The sequence below is a fragment of the Acomys russatus genome, chromosome 26 (genome assembly GCF_903995435.1).
Source record: "Acomys russatus chromosome 26, mAcoRus1.1, whole genome shotgun sequence".
Taxonomy (NCBI): domain Eukaryota; kingdom Metazoa; phylum Chordata; class Mammalia; order Rodentia; family Muridae; genus Acomys; species Acomys russatus.
Genome location: NC_067162.1, coordinates 34,338,913 through 34,360,343, shown reverse-complemented (window position 1 = coordinate 34,360,343; position 21,431 = coordinate 34,338,913). Strand labels below are relative to the sequence as shown.

General features: G+C 41.4%; 1 protein-coding gene across 1 annotated transcript in view; it reads right to left on the bottom strand.

The window, feature by feature from the left end:
* Positions 1–21,431, bottom strand: part of Ap1g1 (adaptor related protein complex 1 subunit gamma 1) — an 87,517-nt gene that overhangs the window by 54,196 nt on the left and 11,890 nt on the right. Inside the window, exon 2 of the mRNA XM_051168737.1 lies at positions 8,835–9,038. Within this exon, the coding sequence (XP_051024694.1) occupies positions 8,835–9,035 (201 nt within the window). The 5' untranslated portion in view covers positions 9,036–9,038. The remainder of the gene's footprint in view (positions 1–8,834; positions 9,039–21,431) is intronic.

The following is a 21,431-nucleotide window of genomic DNA, read 5'->3' as shown; positions in this document are numbered from 1 at the left end:
TAGATTTTAAGTAGACTGTTTGTTTGAGACAAGAGTCTCACTATGTAGTCCTGGTTGGCATAGAAATTGCTATATAGAGCAAGGCTGGTCTCAAATTCAAAGAGATCTGCCTGCCTTGGCTTCCTGAGTGCTGAGATTAAAGAATACAACACAACCCTACCCAGTTAACAATTCCATTTTTACAAATTTTCCCTAGATTCTAAATGACTTTTACTGTTCCATTTTAAAAGAAAATTCCAGAGCAATTTTCAAATGAGGACTTCGGGGTTGAAGGAGCTGTCTTGAGGACAAGTGTGTGACGTATAAGCATGAGGACTTCAGCTCATACCTGACCTCTATGCAGCTAGGCTGGGAGCTCGGGGGACGGCCTGGAGTTACAAGCACTTGCTCTTGCAGAGGACATAGGTTCAATTCCCGACACCCACATGGTAGCTCACAGATATCAGTAACTCCAGTTCCAGGCTATCCAACAGGTATGCACATAGTACAGAAACATGCATGAGGGCAAAACATTGAAACATGTAAGTAAAATTAATTTAAAAAAAAAAAACTGAAGTTAGGCTTGAGGGCCAGTGAGGTGACTTATCGGGTAAAATCGCTTACCACCAAGCAATTCCTGAGACCCATTGGTGGAAAGAAAGAATGGATTTCCACAAAATGAACTAATGATGTCCACACACAAGTCATGGATCACATGACACTTTTTGTTCTTTTAATTTTTAAGACGTGAGGCTTAGCATCTGTGATCCCAGCAATGGGGGTAGGTGGAAGACTAGGCTTAACAGGCTGACCCCAAACATGCACTACTCAGTGACACTTGATGAAACTGCGAGCTCCAGGGTTATTAAAAAGATCTTTCCTCAAAAGTGAGTTGGGAAAGCACCTGATGATAGGCCACATCAACCTCTGGCCTCCACATTGAACCACATGGCCAAGGGCGCCAGCACAAAAATACCAAAAAGAAAAGAGCATTCAACAGGTTTCTGGTCTTGTTACGCTTTCCTGAAGCAAATAAAAATGTCCCCTTTATCAGTGTTTGACATGGCTGTCACCGTTAATTCCAGTACACAGAGTCAGAACCGGGTAGATTTCTGTGAGTTCAAGTCCAGCCTGATCTACAAAGTGAGTTCTAGGACAGCCAGGGCTATACAGACAGGGTTTTTTCTTAGGGGAAAAAAAAAGAAAGGGGAACTATAAAATATTTTATTCAAAATACATAAGAACTCAACACTAGTTGACACATCAACTACTTTTATCAATCAACATTTTGCCCTAATGTTAATGTGGAGGCTGGGTGACACTTGAAAATCAATTTAGTCTAGGATCCATGCTAGGATACAGTTTATCACTTTGTCAATAAACCTCATATCCTTTTGTTTTGTTGTTTTTAGGGCAGTAACTCATGGTAGCCTAGGCTGACCTCAAATTCAGTGTAACTGAGGATGACTGAACTCTTGATCCTGTGTCCCCATCCCAGGTGCTGGAATTACAGGTTTCTGCCACCTGAACTGAACCCAGGGCATGTGGCATACTAGGCAAGCACTGTGCCAACTTAGCTACAGCTTCTGCCGTTTACTTAATTTCTACTATGAAACAGTGCCTCACTAAGTTGTCCAGGCTGGCTTTGCACTTAAGTAGCTAGATTACAGATCTGGACCAGCAGACCTGGCTGACATTTTCTTTTCAATATCATAACTTCAACTGAAGCCCCTGCAGGTTGAGCTTCAGAGCCATTTGCTTCCTCTCCATTTCAGAAGTCACCAACCATCTAAACCTGCTGTCTCTGCCGTACGTGTGGAAAAGCTGTTTTGAGGTGTTTTAAACATTACAAAAATATACCAAATACCAGATCTTCTCGATTCCCATCAATATCATCAACACAAACTCTAATTTAGCCCCATTTACTGTACTGTTCTGCTCCCCAGCCCACATTCCCACACATGTGCCCCCTACTTGTGAATATCAACTTACCTATTGTTTTGAGGATGACTAGGTTGCTTTCAATGTTTTACTAGGAAAAACAATGCTGCAATGAATACAGTTACATGGGGTTTTTTTCCGCATAATGGACAAGAACTGCTTTCCATTATATAAATTAGATGGCTTGATCAGATGCAGGTTTTTCAGTCTTAGGTTTGTTTTGATTTGCTCTTGCAATTATGTACCACCCTAAGGTAGCAACATCCACTTCCATCAGAGGGCACGCCATTGTTTACAGTCAGCAGTACTGCGATCAGCAGGAATGGCAACATAGGAAGTTCTTCTACACGCTCCCTTCGTCAGCTAAGCAAAAACTCTAAGAAGTAATCTCCCTAACCATCAATTCTTTCAGAAGAAACACTGGTAAGGAAAGTAAAGATAATGTTTCTTTCCTTCTACTGACTAGCTTCTAATGAGTTAATTCTATACTATCTTTTAGAATGACCAATAAAATTCATAAAATTTTGCTTAAATATTAACTGGCTTTCATGGATACTAACTTCCTCGATGTTAAAGATAGGCTTCCCTGGAAGAGTACAAGCTTAGCATGCTCCAGTGCTGGGTTCAACACCCACATGCTGGACTGGGGAGGGCTTGTGTAATTTTAATCAATTACATCGTCAGCCCCAATACTCAGTTATCAGAGGTGGACACATGATAGCCTCTTCCAATGACTGTTAACAACCTCTGGAGCTAGTCTTTCTGGCTCCTGACAGAGGCTAATGGTTCTAACTTGTTTTGTACATTTCTTAACCTGCATTTAGGATCTATCTTCATTCAAAAGGCCTCTGGTTCTTTTAAAGTGAAAAGGCATTTGCAGATCATAATCTAGGTCTGTTAATGATCTGATCATTGTTTTTAGGACTGTTCTTTTCTTTTCCTTTTTTTGAGACAAGCCCCATATATCCTAAGCTGGCCTCAAACTCTGTATAGCCTAGCATGACTTTGAACTTCTGTTCTTGTCCCTAGCTCCAGAGTGTTGGGATTACAAGCATGCATCATCATCCAAGACTTCTTCTATATCTTGGCAAATACTTTCCAACCTGAGCTACATGTCCAGCTCCTGTTTTTAGTACATGCTAATAGACATAACAAACTGAAATAAAGTAATATAGGTTCAAATATTGGTAATGTCAATTTAACAATGTAAAAGAAAAAAATCCAAACTACAAAAGAGAATAGCAGAGTGACTAGTAATAAAAATCACTAACAGTGGTTAAAAGAGAAAACCATGATTATTTCAACAGTGAAAAGCCCTTTTGACATTAAATATCAAGGGTTTTCCTATGATAAAGAGTAACTACCTAAAGCCATTCACAGTCACCATATTTAGTTATACTGACTCATAATATATAATAAGATCTTTTTAATAAGAATGCCTACTATCATTGTTTCCCTTTTCATTTCTTTTTTTTCTTTTGAGGCAGGGTCTCTCTGTGTAATCTTGGCTGTATTGGAGCTCGCTGTCCTCCAATTCAGAGATCCTCCTGCCCCTGCCTCCCAAATTCTAAGATTAAACTCACACACACACACACACACACACACACACACACACACACACACACACACACACTCCCCTCATTCCCTCGTTCTCATCTCTCTGTGTATGTAGCCTTGGCTGTCCTGGACTCACTTTGTAGACCAGGCTGGCCTCAAACTCACAGCAATCCACCTGCCTCTGCCTCCTGAGTGCTGGGATTAAAGGCGTGCGCCACCACGCCCAGCTAAACACTGTCTCTATTTGATTCTGCAGTACTTATGTAGTATAATAAGCAGATGAGAAATGTACTGAGAAAGACAGAAGAAAAAGAATTGCCATTGTTCTCAGACAATGGAACTAACCACATAGAGAGCAGCTCTGCAAACCAAGCTCAATTGTTGCGAGGCAAAGAAATGTATGAATACTGTATTTCTGGGGAGCTGGAGAAATAGCTCAACAGCTAAGAGCACTAACTGCTCTTCCAGAGGGCCACTGGATGCCTCCATTCTGCAGATAAGGACACTGTGACACACAAAGGTCAAAGATCTTAAAGAGAGAAGAGGACAAGAAAGGAGAAAGAGGGGGGAAGAAGAGAGGGAGGGAAAGGGAGAAAAGCCAAAGATCTTGTTCCAAACCACTCAGACAGTAGTAATATGGGAAGGAGTCACACTGGGCAGGCAGCCTGGCCCCTGCAGGCTTGCTCTTGGACCGTGACATTGGCAGCCATGGAGTTAACTGTCTCCTCTCTTACTTTGGCTGACACAACAGCTACATTGGTCTCATGATTTGAGCTCCTTCTCCCAATTCTGAACTGTTTTGTTCTTTTCAACTGATGCTGGAAATTGTCACTATCTCAGTCGCTCTGTGGTTTGGCAGAGCTAAAGTACATAAACGTAACGGAAGTAGCAATATAGAATTTAACTAAGCCCAAAAGCCAAACAGGCTTTTGAGTTACAAAAGGCTGGACTACTCTAATATTTACTAGCTGAATGAATTTAAACAAATCACTTAAAACTCTGATTCCTCTTGCCCCTGGCTCCCTCTACATAATGTACGAATTCATGTTTGAGAGAATTACCTACCTTGAGGCTTTATTGTAAAACTTAAATGAGATATTTATTTAAGTGCCTGTCAAAAGTTTTACTTTTTGGTTTTTCGAGACTGAGTTTCTCTGTGTAGCCTTGACTCTCCTAGATTTACTTTGTAGATCAAGCTAGCCTCAAACTCACATCAATCTGCCTGCCTCTGCCTCCCTCCCACGCGCTGGGATTATGGGCTTGCGCCACCACGCCTAGCTCAAATTTTACATTTTTTAATGTATCTTGTTTAAATTTTTTTCTTAGCATTTTTGAGACAGGGTTTTAATATATATAGCCTAGCTTCCCTCAAATTGCTATGTAGCCTAAGCTAGCCTCAAAAGTGCTGCGATCCTTCTGGCCTTAGCCTCCCAAGTGCTGGGATTATAGGCATGCACCACCATGCCTGGCTCTTTGTATTTTGTTTCTAGTGACATCATATTGCTAGACACTGCACTAAAAATTAAAAAGAAACAGGTGAAATTAGTTTTAATAACATATTTTATTTAACCAACTTGTCTAAAGTATCCTTTCAACATATAGTCATAGAAAGTACTAAATATTTTACACTTTTGTGTATGAGGCTTCTAAATACAGTATGTATGTACTTTATACACTTATAGCACATTTCAATTTGTATACATTTTCAGTAAGAAATACTTTAACTATATTCCAATTTCATAACTATACAATGGATAGACTCACGTATCCAAATTGCTTAAAACACATTTAAAAATTTTCCAATAACTGAATCAATACTCAAAAAAACTTTATTTTCCTTTTAATAAGTCACCTTAGTTAAAATAGCCATATTTCAAGAGCTCAGTGACTGACATATAGCTCTTGACTTCCATAATGAACAGCCCATCTGACAAATAAAATGCAATTATAGGGCAGCTGTGATATACAATTATACAAGAATGGCTGCTACTCACACATGGAAGTGAGAGAGTCAAGATATGAACCTTTTTATGGACATATTGTAAAGGAAATCACTAATACAAACAAGGAGGGACTTAACTTAAAAAAAAGAGTAATGAACTTAAAATTATAATTCCTAGCCTCAAACAGAATGACCTTTAATTTTTACCAAAATTTTACCATAGCTTTCTTTCTTTTTTTTTTTTTTTTTTTTTTTTTTTTGTTTGTTTGTTTTTCAAGTAGCCTTGGCTGTCCTAGACTTGCTTTGTAGACCAGGCTGGCCTTGAACTCACAGTAATCCACTTGCTCTGCCTCCCAGAAAGCCTGGCTCTTCTGCCACAGCTTGCTTTCTTGCTTTCTTTCTTTCTTTCTTTCTTTCTTTTCAAGACAAGGTTTCTCTGTGTAGCTTTGGCTGTCCTGGACTCGTATTGTAGACCAGGCTGGCCTCAAACTCACAGGGATCCACCTACCTCTGCCTCCCAAGTGCTGGGATTAAAGGCGTGCATCACCACCGCCCAGCTGCCACAGCTTTGTTTAGTATTCACACTTTTCAACTATAACTGCAGTGTTTTATCAAATAATTAAGTTCCAAAAATTCCCAAAATGTCACTACACCTTGAAAGTAATTTCTATTTTCCCCCCTCTTTGGGTTTTTCAAGACAGGGTTTCTCTGTATAGCCTTGGCAGTCTTGGACTTGCCAGGCTGGTCTCGAACTCAGAGATCCATCTGCCTCTATCTCCCAGAGTGCTGGGTTTATAGGTATGTGCCACTGCACCTAACTGAAAGAAATTTCTCTTAATGTGGTGCTATGGATCAAATGTAGGCCTTACATATACTGGGCAACAATTCCACCGTTAAAATGTAGCCCATCCCATGTACTTTTATTTAATCATGTTACAGAAATGAGTCTTAACTTTAAATATGTGTGTATACACGTATGTGCATGCATATGTATCTTTTTCAAAATAAAATTTCCTCCAAAACCTGTTTATTCTGGTCTTATATTCAAGAGTTTTCTCCCTTAGGATTTCCTTGGGAATATATAAATGTGCTGTTCACAGGATATCAATAGTGGACATCTCCACATGGAGGTATTCTGAGTCTTTCCCCAACTAAATTGTCTTATCTTTTTAAAGCTTAATTCTTAATATCAAATTTCTATAAATCAGACCTAATGTTTCAATTGAAAATCAACCTATATGAATACCCATGTTTTCTATCATGACATGCAATGTATAGTAACTACCTGAATCAAATTTAATGTAGCCTATACTTTCAAATATTAGCATCTTTAGGTTCAGACTCCACTAATTCTGTTAGAATAAAATACAAAATCTGTATCAAAGGAGGCACTGACTGTATTTTTAAAGAAAACTATTAATGACAGATGTGAAAAAATAATACTATTTATGACTACTCTGATGGAAATCAGATAATGAATGAATATATCCACAGGAGATAGCACTGTTTTTGCTGCTCCCTTTCTTCTAACCCAATCTTTCTTTTTACAGTAATACCTCTGTTTTCCTCAGAGGAACTAATGCTCTCCCATACCCACTCACATATTTTTAAAGACGTATTATTTATTTATTTATTTGTTTATTTAGTATATGTGAGTCCTCTATTTGCATGTACACCTGCAGGCCAGAAGAGGGCATCAGATCGCATTATAGATGGTTGTGAGCCACCATGTGAGTGTGGGGAATTAAACTCAAGACCTCTGGAAGAGCTGCCAATGCTGCTGAGCCGTCTCTCCAGCCCCCCACTCACATACTTCTAAAGAGGCTGGCCCCACTTACAACTCCCAACATGAGCATGAGCACAACACTAACTAAAACCAAGCTGATAAAATTCAACTCCTATACTTTTCAAGTTGGCAGCAGGAGAGTGCCTTCCACTGAAGTTGCCGAGCTAAGTGAAAGCTGACTGCTATCCCTGACAGATATATCAAGTCATCTTTGAGAAAAGCTGGGTGAGTGCGCTTTTTCTTCCTTAGTATTGCACATTATTTCAATTTTGCAGCCCATTCCTTTAAAAGACTAGTTAGCACTGAATCTTAGGTAAAATAGAATTTAAGACTAAAAATATTAATAAGAATTTTTTTTTAAGTTTTTTGATACAGAGTTTCTCTGTGTTATCTTGACTGTCCTGGACTTACTTTGTAGACCAGGCTGGCCTCAAACTCAGTGATCCACCTGTCTCTGCCTCCCACACGCTGGGATCAAAGGTGTGCACCACCACACCCCGCTAATAAGAAATTTAAAAACCACTCATAGATCCTTCTCTACATCTACACCATAAGCCCTTTATCACAATACAAGTATCAAAAGAGAAACCCCCGATAACTGAGACTATCACATCTCTCAACGCACAGACCAGAGAAAGCAATGAGCATGCACTCGTGCCAGAAAGAAGATCAGCAGGCAGAAAAGTGGCATCAACTAAGGCTTGAGGAAATCAGGACAGAACAAATGCAAGGATCCTGCATCCATTTAAAAAACTTTAACTTAAATGCATCTGTCACCACCTTTTTCCATGTATCATGCAAAGGGAAAGTAGCTAACAAAACATTTAGCAAACATTAATTAAATATTCACTATAGCAGGTCCTCTGGCAGAACAATCAGTCCTCTGGTTAAGCCCAGTAAATATTTAAGCTAGGAGGCACCATTAAAAAAAAAAAACCCAAAAAACAAAACAAAAACTCTCATCCACATAAAATGGTAAGGACAAATGAGGGAGTATTAGGCCTTGCAGCAGGACCTATTAAATAAACAGAATGAGCTAATTGGTAAGGAAGCTATAACAGATAAATGCAGGTTTATTACAAGTGGCATGGGAATCCGAGCATGGTAGCACACACCTTTAATCCCAGCACTCGGGAGGCAGAGGCAGCTGATCGCCGTGAGTTCAAGGGCAGCCAGGTCTACAAAATGAGTCCAGGATGGCCAAGGCTACACAGAGAAACCCTGTCTTGAAAAATCAAAAGGAAAAAAAAAAAGAAGAAGTGGCACAGGAGGGGGAAGGGAGGAGAGCATGCATTGGGGGTGAGGAAAAGAAAAGGAGAGAGGGTAGGGAGGTGGAGAAAAGGGGGGGCTGGAACCAAAATGTCTGATTTATATAGTGAATCTCTGGGAGAGGGGAAGCCCTGCCCTAGGTAGGGGGCAGGCCATGCCAGTCACGCCCTGTGGCAGGACCTAACACTGAGTATCATGCCTTTTCAGGGACATGGTTGCTCTCTCCATCCTACCCTTGGTACCACAATGAGCAGACTACAAACTACTATTAAAGTATCTCCCTGCCAGGAAAGGTTTCATTCCCTAAGTCACTGCCATTCGAAGAGTGTCCTTGCTAGATTTAGTCTCCACTCGGCCTACCTGTCCAAAGTGAGCAGGGTAGCCCAGCATGTGCATATATAGTAACTTTGCCACATTCCGACACCGGTATGTATTGTCTTCTTCTCTAAATGATGACCGGATTGCAGCACATTCTTTCTGGATCATTTCTCGTTCCTCAGCTTGGGTTCGGGCTGTCCGGATGGTCCGGATCAGCTCCCGCAATCTGATGGGGGCTGGCATCCTCTGGATATGGAAAGACATAAAATAGAAACGTCCTTATTTCTTGCTCCCAAAACCATTCATACAACTTCTAACATAAGATATTAGCTGGTTTTTTAAGAACACAACTTGCTAAATCCAGCTTAGATATGATAGTTTGCTAATAAGCTTCAAATATATTACATGCTAATCCTGCACCTGAGTAAATGTCTATAAAGTGTTAACTACTAAAGACATCAAAACAAGACACAGAAATATCAGTATTTGTCTGGTGTGATGGCTCATTCCTGTAATCCCAATATTAGAGAAGCAGAGCAGGAAAATTACCATGAGTTTAAGGCCAGCCTGGGGTACAGTGAGTTCCAGGCTAGGGTCAGACTACAGAAGTTGAACCAATACCAGCTACTGAATCATTTTGAACCGGATTCCCTTCCTGTCTCCCCCAGATCAACACTCTGTTTGCCATGATGTTCATAAAGACCCCCATACTGCCTGTGTATTATTCTTACATTTTATGAAAAATAAGTCATTTTCTCGTTTGTTCTGCTCTTTTCCTTGGTTTTGAGTCAGGGTTTTGTGTTATCTGGCTTGGCCTGAAATTGCTCCTAAACTTGATGCTGCTGTTTCTGCCTCCTGAGTGTTGGGATTGAAGGTATGTGTGTGCCACTGCTCCTAGTTTAAGTGGTACTAGAAATGAAACCCAGGGGACTATGCGTGCTAGGCAGGCTTTCTACTAAGTTAATTACATCCCAGACCTCTTTAGACCACTTTGTAATTAAGGTAGAAATCTTGAGCTACATTTTGCCTATGAAGGAACTTAAGTTTCAACAATTCTGCAATTTGCTTAAGATCACAGGTGACAGAAGGAACACCAGAGCCAGCTCTCTCAATACTTCAAAATGAACACTGCACTTACAGATGAACCAACACACCTACTAGGATTTGTTTTAAAGCACTCTAGAAAAATAACAAAACAAACAAAAAAACAAACTAACAAATAAAAACTGGGGCGACAGAAGTTTTAAAATGGGCAAAATATGATCATTGCTGAACGCATAAATGTTCCATGTTCTGGTTTTGTGTACATGACATTTTCATAATCAAAAGTTTTTAGGAAATCACCAAGCTTTCATGTAAGGCTGTAGTGGAGTTAGCAGAGTGCTTGCCTGACATGCAAGAAAGCCTGGACTCAATTCCCAACACTCAACACTCATGCAGGGTAGTGCACACCTGGAGGTGAAGGAGGAAGACTCAGAAGTTGCAAGCCGAAACAAGGTATCTGAGACCCTAATCCAGGACAGAAGAATAGAAGGAAGGTTGAAAGAAAGGCAGGAAGGGAAGAAGGAAAAAAAAGAGAGATGAAAGTAGGAAAGGAAAAGGAGAAAAGGAGAGAAATTGTGAAATTTCAACAAGCAAAGCATGTAAACACTTAAATGTCTCATTGAAAATAAGATGCTTGCCAGGCATGGTGGCGCACACCTATAATCCCAGCACCCGGGAGGCAGAGGCAGGAGGCCAGCCTGGTCTACAAAGTGAGTCAGGACAGCCAAGGCTACACAGAGAGACCCTGACTTAAAAAAAAAAAAAAAAAGAAAAGAAAAGAAAAGAAGATGCTTAATACTTAAGGATCTACTCAAAGAGCCATTTCTTTTTTAATAGTAACTATAAATGCCACAGGCTTCAGGATAAAACATCTGTAACAAACTGGTACACTGCATACGTAGTATATAATGGGAAAATGTTTTTTTTAAAAAAAAAAAGCATCAAGAGAGCACAGCTAGCTGGGTACAGTGGTGCACATCTTTAATCCCAGCACTCGGAAGGCGAAGACACGTGGATCGCTGTGAGTTTAAGGCCAGCCTGGTCTACAAAGCAAGTCCAGAACAGCCAAGGCTACACAGAGAAACCCTGCCTGGAAGAAAAAAAAAAAAAGGCATCAAGAAAGCACAGCTGCTAGTGTCAAGCTGCAAGTAACTGCCCACTCTACTTTCAAACAGTAAACTTTACATAGCTCATGGATTCCTAAAGAAGAGAAGTCACCTGGCTTGGCATGGCAGCTCAGCCTGTAACCCCAGCATTCAGTAGGCTAAGCTGGGAGGATCACTTCAGGTCCAAGGCTAGAGACAAGTAGCTGGAAGGAATAGGGTACAGCTGAGTGGCAGAGAGCTTGCCTAGCATGCACTGATGCCCTTTCACCTTAGCTAGCACCAAAATAGCTGGGAAGCTCTGCCAGAAAACACTGTTTCTCAACAAATACCCTCAATGATTGTACAAAGCAAACACAAAGACTGTTAGAAAAGCTTAACTCTTGTCCAAGAACATGTATGTAATCTAACTTGGAAAAAAATCAAGAATTTAAGCTAGGTAATAGAGGAACAGGTTATCTGGCATAAAGTCTAAGTAATGAATCACAGAATCACAGAAAAGAAGTCCATGAGACCAGATTAATTTATTTTTAAGCTCCAAGACAATTTATTATTAGAGTTTGAAAGAAAACCCCCCCAAAGAGGGCAAGCTATGTATCTTGACAGCAGCAGGAGACAGAGAGAAAAGAAAGAAAACCATGCTGTTTGAGTTAGGCCAGCATGGAAATCAGTCACATGACAGACAAACAGCCACATGACCAGGAGGGGAGGGGGGGTGGTTGAAGAGAGGCCTAAAGTACCAAAGAGGCACACTTAGGCTCTGGCTAGTACCCAAAAGTCAAAGATAGAAGAAAAGGGGGTGGGGGGGGGGGGAGATAAGGAAAACTCAACAGAAGTTTTGGTGGGCCTGGCCTGACTGCAGAGGGCAGAAATTCTGGGGAGGAAAAGTATAGTATCTTACTGTGAAGATGCTAATGTCTCCTGCTTGGCTTAAGGTAGATCCTGACAGGGCAAGGCAGCTTGATGGTTAACTATTAAGGGACAAGACAATGGCAGGTCTCCACCTAGAGGTAGATTCCATTCTCGCCTCTCCCCTCCCCCTTCCCCCGGTTTTTTGTTTGTTTGTTTGTTTTTTGTTTTTCGAGACAGAGTTTCTTTTGTAGTCCTGGCTGTCCTGGACTCGCTTTTCAAGCTCAGATGCGCCACCATGCCCAGCTAGAGTCCATTCTTTACTGTAACACTCCCTCCTGTGAAGTAACCCTAAAAGGGTTTAGGAGATGGACTAAAGTTGGGGGACATAACTCATTTCTACCATCAAAGTCTAGGGATCTGGTTCCAAAGCTTTTCACCAGAAGGGAATAATATCTGAAGTCTCAGTCCCTATCTTCACAGATAGCATCCGGTTAGGGGTGATCATTTAAGAGGAGATAAGAAACCAGAGCTGCCTTCTGGCATTCCTAGCCAGAAAACCAGGGACATTTCTGAACAACTACTTTCAGCGCCCTAACTAGAGCTGCCCATCCAACCCTGTCTTTAGAGAACGGAGGTGATGACTGAATCTGGCTTCTTCCTGGGGTGGGTCTCAGGTATGGAAGTTAGGGTACCCCCTTCAGTGGGCCCATCGAGGGGGACTGAACATAAAAGCCAGTGAAGAAAGAAGTCCTTGGCTGGTGCATGAACAGAGAAATGTGGGAGAAGTAGAGAGTTACTAGAATTACAAGACCTAGAAGAAGCCAGAGCAAAGTACAATTTTAAATGCCAGTAAGTTTTTATGGAGCAAATTTAGGGGCCTGGCTGCTATATATACCGTGAACAAGAACACAGAATTAACTATTTAACTCACTCTTTGTGATTCTGCAGTTTGCCCAATACTAGGTTGTCCTCAACTAAAAGAAAAGCAACATTTTTCTCTGAGTTATTACAAGTCAGTATTAATTGACATCCTTATATATCTTAATATCCCAACAAGCACAGATTGAAAACAGAAGTTAACTCAGATGGGAAAAAACTGGGCACAAGACCAGTGAAATGGTTCATCTGGTAAAAGCACTTGCCACCACACTGATCCCGTGTTCAACCCCTGAACCCACACAGTAGAAAGCAAGTGGACCCTGAGCTTCAGCTACAGAAACATGATGCACATTCTACCCTCCCACAACCAACCCCACCCCCTTACCCCACCCTACCCTGAGACACTGACAGACACACACACACACACAGAATTGGACAAAAATTCTAAAAACACATTCAAAAATCAAAACTAAGCACACTCTGGATCCGGGGAAGAATAAGTATGTGCCACCAGTGGTTCTCAACCTGAAGGGTGTAACTCCTTTGGGAGTTGAAAGACCTTTTCTCAAGGGTCACCTAAGGCCATCAGAAAACATTACAATTCGTAACAGTATCAAAATTACAATTATGAAGTAGAAACAAAAATAACTTTATGGTGGGGGGGGGGGGTCACCACAACAGAAGAAACTGTATTAAAGGGTCTCAGCATTAGGAAGGTTGAGAGCCACTGCTAAATAAAAAGCATTGCACAGTATCCTGAGGACTCTCAAATGTAGCAACATGGAGCAGACTGAAGATGTATGACTTCAAGCTCCAATGAACTCAACACAAAGTTTTCACCTTCCCTTCAGCTCTGTCCAGCCTGGACTGAGAGCAACAAACCAAAGTACTCACGGACAGAGAAGGAGCTCTGTGAAAAGGAGGACCAAAACCAAAGAGGAAATAAAATCCCCTCTGGGCTTTCTGCTTCCCTCCCTTCCTTCCTTGTTCCTCCACCTCACTCCCGCAGCCCTGCAGTAGTGGTGGCACAAAGCACAGCAGCCACAGCCAGGCACATGAAACACTGAGGGGGTTAAGGCACTTCTTCCCAGCCTAGCACTGGGAAATCATTCTCTTCCTTTCTCTCTTTCCAGTGAATGACAAAAGGTAAAATTCACCAAAATGAGCATAACAACTCTCAATGTTAAAATATACCTAAGCAATGTAGCTAAATAATACACAAGAAAACACCTGGTGTAGTGGCACATGCATTTAATCCCAGCACTCAGGAGGCAGAGATAGGAGGATCTGTGTGAGTTTGAGGCCAGCCAGGTCTACAGAGCAAGTTCCAGGCTAGCCAGAATTATATAGAAAGACCTTATTTCAAAAAGAAGGGGGGGGGGGGAGATGGACCCACAATACAAAACTAACAGATACACATTTTTAAAACCCCAATTAGAAACCTGCAGCATGCTCATCTCATAATCTGCGGGTAGAAAGAACATAGATGACTGAACCCCACCATTAAGTAATCAGAACTAGCCAGCACTTAGAAATGACTCAAACTGATAACAACATTTACTTTTCAATTCAGGATGGCTTCAAATTGAACAGCAATCCGCCTGCCTCTGCCTCCCGAGTGCTAGGATTAAAGGCGTGTGCCACCACGCCTGGCCAGACTATGTCCTGATTCACAAAGAATTTAATAATCAGGTTGGAGAGATGGCTCAGCCGTTAAGAGTGCTGGCTACTCATCCAAAGTCCTGAGTTCAATTCCCAGCAACCACATGGTGGCTCACAACCATCTATAATGGAAATCTAGTGCCCTCTTCTATCTGAGGCTCTCTTCTGCCATGCAGGAATACATGCAATAGAGTGCTTATATACATAAACAGAATTTTTTAAAAAGAATTTAATAATCATACAGAGTATAAAGCTGACAATGATAGCACTAAACTAGTAATCAATAACAGCTGTTAAGGATTATATCAGGTGGGGCTGGAGACATGGCTCCGTGGTTAAGAGCACTTGTTGCTCTTGCACAAGACCTGGGTTTGGTTCCTAGCACTCACATGGCAGCTCACAAGTGTGTAAAACTCTACTTCCTGGGGATAATGGCTCTGTGATCACTACACATGTGTGGTACACATTCATGCATACAAAAGTCACATACATAAAATGAAACAAAGGTTTTATAAAAACTATCAGAGTTAAACAGAAACATTAACACACACACTAAAGCAGTGCTCAAAGCAATGGTTCTCCACATGTGATTTACAACCCCTACTCACAACGGTTGCCAAAGAATATCAGAAAACACAGATATTTACACTACAACTCACAACAGTAGCAAAATTAGTTATACTTTTACATATTTTTTCTTATAATTTATACATTATAAATTTACAGCTACATATACAGTTACAATACTGTATAAATATAGTAGTCACAAAAATAATTTTACGGTTTGGGGTCACTACAACATGAGGAGCTCTCTTAAAGGGTTGCATCATTAAGAAAGTTGATAACTGCTGGCTTACAAGAAAATCTACAGCACTAAATGATTACATCAGGGGGGGAAAAAAGCGCTCAAGCCAGGAGGTGGTGGCACACAACTTTAATCCCAGCACTCGGGAGGCAGAGGCAGGTATTAGAGGCCAACTTGGTCTACAAATCAAGTCCAGAACAACCAGTGCTAAACTACACAGAGATGTCCTGTTTCCAAAAACCAAGAACAGAGCTGGACATGGTGGTGCACATTTTTAATCTCAGCACTCAGGAGGCAGAGGCAGGTGGATTGCTATGAATTTGAGGCCAGCCTGGTTTACAAAGGAGTTCAAGATAGCCAGAATTACACAAAGAAACCCTGTCTCAAAAAAACAAACAAAACAAGAACAAAAAAATACCTAAATTAATCTAAACTTCTACTCTGAAAAACCTAAGAAAAGGCGTAAAATAAATTAAAACATGTTTCAGGGATCTTTTCTGTACTTCATTTTTATTTTATTTTTTTTAAAAAGCAGTAAGAACTTGGGGGATGGCTCAGCCTGAGTTGATCCTGGGATCAATATGGTAGAAAGAGAATCAATTCTTGTGCAAACATACTCCACCCCCCTCTCCCTCCCTCCCTCTCTCATTAATAAACAATTTGAGCCGGGTGTGGTGCCTTTAATCCCAGCATTCGGGAGGCAGAGGAGTTCGAGGCCAGCCTGGTCTACAAAGCGAGTCCATGGCAGCCAGGCCTACACAGAGCAACCCTGTCTCGAAAAACCAAAAAAGAATAGAACTCAAACTTATAAAAAAGGGGAGAAAAAAAAAAGAAAGGAAGGAAGGAAACCAACACAACCTACAATCCTAGCACTAGAAAGGCTAAAACAAACAAACAAACAAAGCCAGGGGATGGTGAATTCAAGGCCAGCATGAGCTACATAGCAATACTGGCTCAAAAATAAAAATTTTCAGCCAATAACAATAAATATCAATCAATAATAGCAGGCACAGTGGTGCACGCCTGTAATCAATCAATCAATAAACACTAGCCGGGCACAGTAGTGTACGCCTGTAGTCCCAGCATTCCGGGAGGCAGGAGCAAGCAGATCTCTGTGAGTTTGAGGCCAGCCTGATCTACATAGTGAGTCCAGGACAGCCAAGCCAACCTTGTCTCAGAAAAATAAAATAAATAACAAATATAAGAATCAAGCACAGGGCTGGGTGGTGGTGGCGCACGGCATAATCCCAGCACTTGGGAGGCAGAGGCAGGTGGATCTCTGTGAGTTCGAGGCCAGCCTGCTCTACAAAGTGAGTCCAGGACAGTCAAGGCTATACAGTGAAACCCTGTCTCAGGAAAAAAAAAAAATGAATCCAGCACAGTGATGTGCTCCTATATATATAGTCTAGGCCACTAGGTTGGCTCAAACAGAAGGATCACTCGTGCCCGTAACTTTGAGACTATTCTGTGCAACATAATGAGGCCTCTATCCAAAAACAATTAGGGAGCTGGAGAGATAGTTCAGTGGTTAAAAGGACATGTTGCTCTTGCAAAGGACACAGTTTGAAGAGTCCCAGAACCCAGGTAGTAGCACATATGTGTCCCGCTTCTAACCTCCATGGGTAATAGGCACATACATGATTACATACACACATAGCGTAGATAAGCGCAAGCAAAACACTCATACATATAAAATTAAATCAATCTCAAATTTTTAATAAATAATTTAAATGCAGTAAGCGCTTAGATTTAAAAAAAAAAAAAAACAGAAGTTGTCTCACTTAAAAGAGGGTCATTTTCTGTGCTGTTAGACTAGAAAGGTCTCTACAGATCTGAAGCAGAGATGTCAAGTTGTCTAGAAAGAAGTTTCTGTACTGGTGTGACGGTGCACACCCCGGCTCTCAGGGAGGCGGAGGCAGGTGGATCTCTGTGAGTTTGAGGCCAGCCTGGTCTACAAAGCCAGTACAGGACAGCCAAGAGAAACCCTGTCTCGAAAAACCAAAAGTTTAGGGCTCTGATACTAATGTATCAGAACTATGAAAGAAGTTAAGTTAGTTTCTGAGCAGCTGACTAAAAGACCATACCCTGCAAACATTCAAATCAAAACAAGTGCAAAGGTAAGCCCCTTTAAAATTTCTATGTGGGGGGCTGGAGAGATGGCTCAGAGGTTAAGGGCAACGACTGCTATTCCAGAAGTCCTGAGTTCAATTCCCAGCAAGCACATGGTGGCTCACAACCATCTATACTGTGATCTGATGCCCTCATCTAGCCTGCATGTGTACATGCAGGCAGAGCACTATATACATAATAATAAATAAATAAATGGTTTTTTTTTGTTTTTTTTTTTTCTATGTGGGAAAGAGCAAAGATAAGCAGCTGGTACTCAGACTTCCTTTTACCCTTACTCTATGGAAATAAGTCTGTTCTGAAAATTCTAGGCATGTCCGACGCTACAAAAGAAAACAATAAGGAATGGGCCTTTATTTTGGCCAAGGTGTTAAAAATTAAAAAAGAGTGAAGTAGTCTATGGGAAAACAAAACAAACCACTAGAAGTAGTAGCAACTAAAATAAAAGAATTATAATGAAGGAAAATACCAGAATACAGAAATGGAGCTGCTCAGCCAATCTCTTCACCTACGTTCCCTAGTCTTCTTGTACTAATAAGCCTTGAAACTTAGGGTCTTATATTTTGAAAGATTTTGAGTGACAAGTGTAAATGGGAAAGATAAAGCCAAGTTCTCAAACCTTTAAAGCACTCGTAGCACAGCATATCCCTCAGATATTGGAGCTGTAAAGTTCTCAAGCCTTTAAATGTGCATTCTTAGTGTCATACATACTTCTCAGACAAGGGACTATTACAGAACAGACTTTAAGAAACTCTCCAGCCAATAATAAAACAGACTCTAGGACTGTCAGCCAAGCCTCCTAGAGCAGGCCTATAAACATAACTAAGCCTCTGCCCCACCAACTTGAAAATAAGGACACAGAGCGGTCTCCATAGGTGTGGACAGCATTTGCTGGTCCCGTTACATATCATTCTACCTCAATTTAATGTCAGTTGTATAAATGATAGCCTCGGGATCAATTCCCTAGGTTGAATCCTAGCTTCACCACTTAATAGCTGTGTGTCCTTGAGTAAATGACTTAAACTCTGACATCTTCAGTTTCCTCATCTGCAAAATGTGGAGAAAGCACCTATCTCAAAGGGTTATTGCAAGAATTCAATACAACACATATAAAGTAAACACATAAAAGAACATATCCTAGCTTTCCACCATGGCTCATGCCTATAATCCCAGAACTTGGGAGTCTGGAACAAATGGACCAATGAAGTTTAAAGTCAGCCTGGACTATGCCATATTAGAGACGCTCTGGTTTTTGGGGTTTTTTTTGTTTTGTTTTGGGGGGTTTTTTTGGGTTTTTTTTTTTTTTTTTTTGGTTTTTGTTTTTTGAACCATTTTCTTTACAAATAAAACAGTGCAGAGGTCTGACTATACTCATGGAAAATATAGAGGTCAATCCTAACACATGGCCCACCTGTGCGGAGAGTTTGTGCAGGGGCAGATGGAGACAAGGGATCGCTGGTAAGTTCTTCTTATTGCTCACCATGTGTATGTCTGAAATAGTCCATACTAAAGCTAAACTCAGGGCCTGAGGAGAGAGAGTGATCGCATGGCATGAAAAAGGCCTTGGGATTAACCTCCAGTCCTGAAATAAACAACTGTAAATTCAAATTTATCTAATTCATGTAATAGTACTGTAATCCCATTATCTGGAAAATATAAACTATCTGCTTGTATTGTTGAGTTTGTTTTTTGTTGTTTTAGTTTTAGGTGTTTGGGGGGGGTTGTTTGTTTGGTTTTTTTTCAAGACAGGGTTTCTCTGTGTGGCCTTGGCTGTCCTGAACTCACTCTGTAGGCCAGGCTGTTCTGGAACTCACAGATCCACCTGCCTCTGCCTCCCAAGCGTTGGGATTAACGGCATTTAGTTTTTAAGAGAAGGTTTAATGTAGCCATGTCTGACTCCAACTGGCTATATAGTTGCTGGCCTTCAACTCCTAGTCCTCCCACCTAATCCTACACACACACACACACACACACACACACACACACACACACAAACTGAGGTTAGGGGTCTGCATTACCATGCCAAGCTTTATTTCTCAAAGAACTAAAAGACCAAAAAGGGCTAGGGTTGTAGCTCAATGATGCAGCGCATGCCAACTATGCACAAGACCCTGCATTCAGCAACAAAAAGTGCTGGGGAGATGGCTCACCAGGTGTGCTAGCTACTTCTACGTCAACTAGACACACAAACTATACTTACCTGAAAGCAGGCAGCCTCAAGAGCCAGCTGTAAGGCATTTTTTAAATTAGTGATCAATACGAGAGGGCCCAGCCCATTGGGAGCGTTCCACCCCTGGGCTGCTGATCCTCGTGGTTCTGTAAGAAATTGGAAGCCGGGCGTGGTGGCGCACACCTTTAATCCCAGCACTTAGGAGGCAGAGGCAGGCTGATCACTATGAGTCCAAGGCCAGCCTGGTCTACAAAGTGAGTCCAAGACAGCCAAGATAACACAGAGAAACTCTGTCTCAAAAGCATAAGTAAAAAAAAATTTAATTTAAAGGAGGAGAAGGAGAAAAAGAGACCAGCGAGCTAGCCATGTTGTTGTTGCACGCCTGTAATCCCAGCATTCAGAAGGCAGAGGCAGGTGGTTATCTGTGAGTTCGAGGCCAGTCTGGTCTACAAAGCAAGTCTACACAGAGAAACCCTGTCTCAAAAAATGAAGGAGGAGGAGGAAGAAGAGGAAGTGGAGGAGGAAGAGGAACAAGAACAAGAACAAGAAGAGGGGGCTGGAGAGATGGCTCAGAGGTTAAGGGCACCGACTGCTCCTCCAGAGGTCCTGAGTTCAACTCCCAGCAACCACATGGTGGCTCACAACCATCTACAATGTGATCTGATACCTCGTCTGGCCTGCAGGAGTACATGCAGGCAGAGCACTGTATACATAATAATAAATAAATAAATAAATAAATAAATAAATAAATAAATAAATAAAAGAACAAGTCACCCATGTGGTATTGGTTTTGAAGGTATGAAGGGGTCATGGAGAGCAACCGAGTCTTGGCACTATGAGAGGCCATTGGTGAAGGTGCAGCCTCAGTGGCAGTTGAAGGTCCAGGACTAATGAAGTCTTGTAGGGAAGCTGAGCTTTGGCACCAGGAAGACAGCCTATGAAGTTATTTATGTTCTTAATGTGAGATCTTGGGGATGAATAAGGAAAAGTAGGCCGGGTGTGGTGGCGCACGCCTTTAATTCCAGCACTTGGGAGGCAGAGGCAGGTGGATTGCTGTGAGTTCCAGGCCAGCCTGGTCTACAAAGTTAGCCCAGGAAAGCCCAAGGCTACACAGAGAAACCCTGTCTCGGAAGAAATAAAAATAAATAAATAAATAATAGTGATGTGTGTGTGTGTGTGTGTGTGTGTGTGTGTGTGTGTGTGTGTGTGTGTGTGTGTGTCAAGTTGACAAGGGTCAGGCTATTTGTGAAAGTGCAGCTCAGTTGCAGCAAGGGGCCCCAGCAATTTCGGAGATGCCAGTGCCATGGGATGACCACCAGAAACAGCAGCAGCAGTGGAGTGGAGCCAGCCTGAGCCTAGAAGACAAACTATGTGCCACAGAAGGAAAAGATGGAGAAGTGACTCAAGTTCTTTGGAGGAGCCCAGAAGATTGTGAGTGAATCCCAGATAATTGGACACTGAATTGTTTATACTGTTGGAATTTGGTTTTGGCTGGTTTGAATTGTGACTGCACCCTGGTTCTTCCCTCTGAAGAAAGTATTTAATTTTGATTTTTTTTTTTTTTTTTACAGGAATCCACAGCTAAAAGACTCTGAACTTTTAAAAGAGATTTTGGATTTGGAGAGACTGGATTTTTTTAAATAAACTTGGGAAGTTTTAGAAACTTTTTTAAAAGGTTTGTTTATATTTATTTATTTATTTATTTATTATGTATACAGTGCTCTGCCTGCATATACACCCACAAACCAGAAGAGGGCATCAGATCACATTATAGATGGTTGTGAGCCACCATATGGTTGCTGGGAATTGAACTCAGGACCTCTGGAAGAGCAGACAGTGCTCTTAACTGCTGAGCAAGACTGGATATTTTAAAGAGACTGAATATTTAAGGTCTTTGAATTTGTAAAGACAGGGATTTTAAAGTTATTTGTTTTTAATGTGAGATCTTGGGAATGAATAAGAAAGGAAAGGTGAACCGTGCACGGTGGCGCACGCCT